This window comes from Struthio camelus, chromosome 1, assembly GCF_040807025.1.
Source record: "Struthio camelus isolate bStrCam1 chromosome 1, bStrCam1.hap1, whole genome shotgun sequence".
NCBI classification, from domain to species: Eukaryota; Metazoa; Chordata; class Aves; order Struthioniformes; family Struthionidae; genus Struthio; species Struthio camelus.
Window position 1 is genome coordinate 224,716,592 of NC_090942.1, and position 3,147 is coordinate 224,719,738.

General features: G+C 61.4%; 1 protein-coding gene across 1 annotated transcript; it reads left to right on the top strand.

Annotated features, from left to right (window-relative positions):
• The first annotated feature begins 260 nt into the window (after positions 1–260).
• Positions 261–3,147, top strand: LOC138065687 (folate receptor gamma-like). Its single transcript, XM_068930951.1, has 4 exons — positions 261–528; positions 1,273–1,461; positions 1,839–1,974; positions 2,279–3,147. Exons 1-4 carry the CDS (start codon positions 391–393, stop codon positions 2,599–2,601), a joined length of 786 nt encoding a protein of 261 aa, XP_068787052.1. The 5' UTR covers positions 261–390; the 3' UTR covers positions 2,602–3,147.

Sequence of the window (3,147 nt, forward strand, 5' to 3'; positions counted from 1 at the left end):
AGCTTGCATGGAGCTGGGGATCTGAGAGCTCTGCCCGTAAGCAGTGGGGTGGCTTAATGCCGGCAGGAGTGCAACTTGGATGGCTCTAACGCAGCCCAGTCTCGCTGATCACGGGGCCTTGTGGGATCTCGGAGGCTGACTAGCAAGCAGCCCCAGCAGTGACTGAGGAGATGGTGCCAGGTTGTCCAGGGGTAACACCTGGCTGGCCTGGCAGCCTTTCCCTGGAGCAGTGCTCTGTGTGTCCTGGGGGCTGTGAGGCACTAGCAACCTGCTGGTATGCTGCTGGCTGCCTTGCCTGCTCAGCCCCTCTGCTCCTGCTGCTCTTGCTGAAGCCTGTCCTCGGCTGTGGCCTTGCCTGTGCAGCTTTGCTCTTCTCCTGGCCCTGTGGAGATGGCAGCGGGGCAGGTGCTGCTTGTGCTGCTGGCCGCCTCTGTAGCGACTGCCACCAAGGACCCGCTGCTGAATAGCTGCATGGATGCCAAACACCACAAAACCAAGCCTGGCCCAGAGGGGCTGCTGCATGGCCAGGTAGGGTGCTGCTTGCTCGTGATTGTTCCTGCCCAGCCATCACCCCTGCACTCTAGGAGATGCCAGGTGGCATTGTCTAGGTCCCCTCTGCCCACCTTCCCGCACCAGAGAGGCTGGTGTGGAGCTCTGGGCTTAGCCACCTCTTGCCTGGGGAAGGTGGCCTGTGCTGTGTAGGAGGCTGCCTGATTTGCCCCTTTCTTCCAGCAAAAGGCTACTGCAGATGGGCTGTGGGTCACTCCTGCCCCGGGTGGGGTGGGGGGGGTGGTGGTGGGGGGAGGATTTCCGGTGCTAGCTCAATTTCCACCCTGCACCCCTGCAGCAAGGAAGCCCCCTTTGCCCAAAGCTGGGCTACCTGAGATCCCAGTGAGAGAAATGGGGGCAAGACAAGGCTGTCTCTTCTGCTCCCTCTCTGTGTTAGAGCTCCCTCTTGCTCCTTGAGAGCTCTCTTCCCCTGGCCTGGGTGGGGACAGGGCTAACAGCAAGCCAGGGCCCAGCAGGAGGGAGCTCTTGTTGCAGCTCCCTGGTACTGACTGGGGGTGTGTGATGCAGGCTAGCATCTGGCCTTCCTGGTGCCCCTCCTGCTCTCCCTCAAACTCCGCCTTGCTGCAGCCCTAAACCCCGCAGTCTGAAGGGCCCGTGCTGTCGCTGCTCACGGGCTCTTGCTGGAGGCAGTGGAGGGAGCCTGTGACTGTCTGGAGCTGCTGCCTGGCCTTCCTGATGGGCCTGTCTCCTGCTCCGTTGCAGTGTTCCCCCTGGAAGGACAATGCCTGCTGCACAGCCAACACCAGCTCGGAAGTGCACAAGGACCAGTCCTACCTCTACAACTTCAACTGGAACCATTGTGGGGTGATGCCACCCAAGTGCAAGCGCCACTTCATCCAGGACACGTGCTTGTATGAGTGCTCACCCAACCTGGGGCCCTGGATTGACAAGGTAGGGCTCTGCCCTGGCCCGGAGGAAGGCAAGGGGCCCTGTGCTGCTGCCATGCTGTGTTCTCAGCTGGTGCCCTGGCTGCTATGCTGTGGCCCACCTGGCTGTGGGCTGGCATGGGTGCTCTCCAGGCATGCTGAGCCTTTCCACCTGGAAGGTAGACTTCCACAGGCTTTTGCTAGCCTCTGCTTAGGCACACAGGTGGCTCTTGTTGCAGGTATGTCTGCTGGGACTGGAACTCCTTGGGGGAGGAGGAGGGGGGTCAGCCCTGGAGGCCAGGGGAAAGGGCTGGAAGGGGATTGAGATGGACCTCTGGGGTGTGGCAGGTGGCTTAGGTGTGGAGGGCCACCACCAATGGGTGTGGTTGTCTCCTCTGGGAGGCTGACAGCAGCTGGCGTCGGGAGAGGATTCTGCACGTGCCGCTCTGCAGAGAGGACTGTGAGGAGTGGTGGGAGGACTGCAAAGACTATGTCACCTGCAAAGAGAACTGGCACAAGGGCTGGAACTGGGCCACAGGTTAGTGGGCTCCATGGAGCAAGCCTTGCCTCATGCTGGCCAACAAAATGGCCCTGGAGGGGTGAGTGCTGCCTGCCCAGTGGCCCAAGCCAAGACGCTGGGTTGCTCGCAGCTGGCTTGGGGGCTGCAGGCTAGGTGGTGGCCCAGCCACCCTCCACCAGCTGGAATGCCGCAGTGGGCTGTGGGTGGGCTGTCCCCTGGTGGCCCGCTCCTCTGGGTGGAAGGGAAGAAGGAAGGAAGGAAGGAAGGAAGGAACTGCAGCGTGCTCCCTCAGGAGGGTCTCTCTGGGGCTGTCTGTCTGCAGGAACAAACCGCTGTCCTTGGGGCTCCGTGTGCAGGCCCTTCTCCCGAGTCTTCCCCCGCCCAGCAGACCTGTGTGAGAAGATCTGGTCCAACTCCTACAAATACACCACCGAGCGCCGGGGCAGTGGGCGCTGCATCCAGATGTGGTTTGACCCTGCCCAGGGAAACCCCAACGTGCTTGTGGCAAAATACTATGCTTGGAAGAGGAGAGCGTCTCCTGCTTGGAGGACGAACGCGACTCCCGCCGAGCCTGGCAAAGCGGCACGGGCTCTGCCGTGGCCTGCCCTGCTCCTGCTGCCTCTTGCCCTCGTGATGCTCCCCTAGGCACCTGGGAGCTCTTGGTGCTGTGCATGGTGGGCGATCCCTCTGACAGCTCTCCCAAGGGCCTTCACTGTGGCCATGCTGAAGGAAGGGGCTGCGCAAGCTGCCCTCCAGAGGAGCTGGCATGGCTAACGCTTGGGTCTGTCTGAACTGCTCGTGCATGCCAGTAACTGCTTGACATGCATGTTGTTGGACCTTGGTCCCTGCCTCTGCTCAGAGTTACTGGTGGAGGCCCCTGTGTCCCTGCCCTCCTCAGGTAGCACTTCCCTCCCTCCTCCCTGCTGTAGGCTGTGTTGCTCCTTCAGCACAGCTCTTCCCACCCCAGCCTTGCCTTCTCCTCTCCCCTAGACAGGTTCTGACAGTTGTGCTCTGGCTTGGCAATGATTCTTCATGGCCCTCAGTTGAGCTCTGGGGCTGGGTTTCTCAGGCTCCTCTCCAGCTTCCCTGAAGGGGGGTGGTGGGGTGGGGTGGGTGGGGAGGGGAGAACAGAAGTCAGCCTTCTGAATCAGCCTTGCTTTCCTGGAGCTGAAATAAAACCATGACCCCTGT

What these genes read in the sequence shown, in the direction of transcription:
- LOC138065687 (XM_068930951.1), top strand. Translation starts at nt 391, where the DNA reads ATGGCAGCGGGGCAGGTGCTGCTTGTGCTGCTGGCCGCCTCTGTAGCG. An exon ending in AGGGGCTGCTGCATGGCCAG is followed by an intron (nt 529 to 1,272) that starts GTAGGGTGCTGC and finishes GCTCCGTTGCAG; the next exon opens with TGTTCCCCCTGGAAGGACAA. An exon ending in GGGCTGGAACTGGGCCACAG is followed by an intron (nt 1,975 to 2,278) that starts GTTAGTGGGCTC and finishes GTCTGTCTGCAG; the next exon opens with GAACAAACCGCTGTCCTTGG.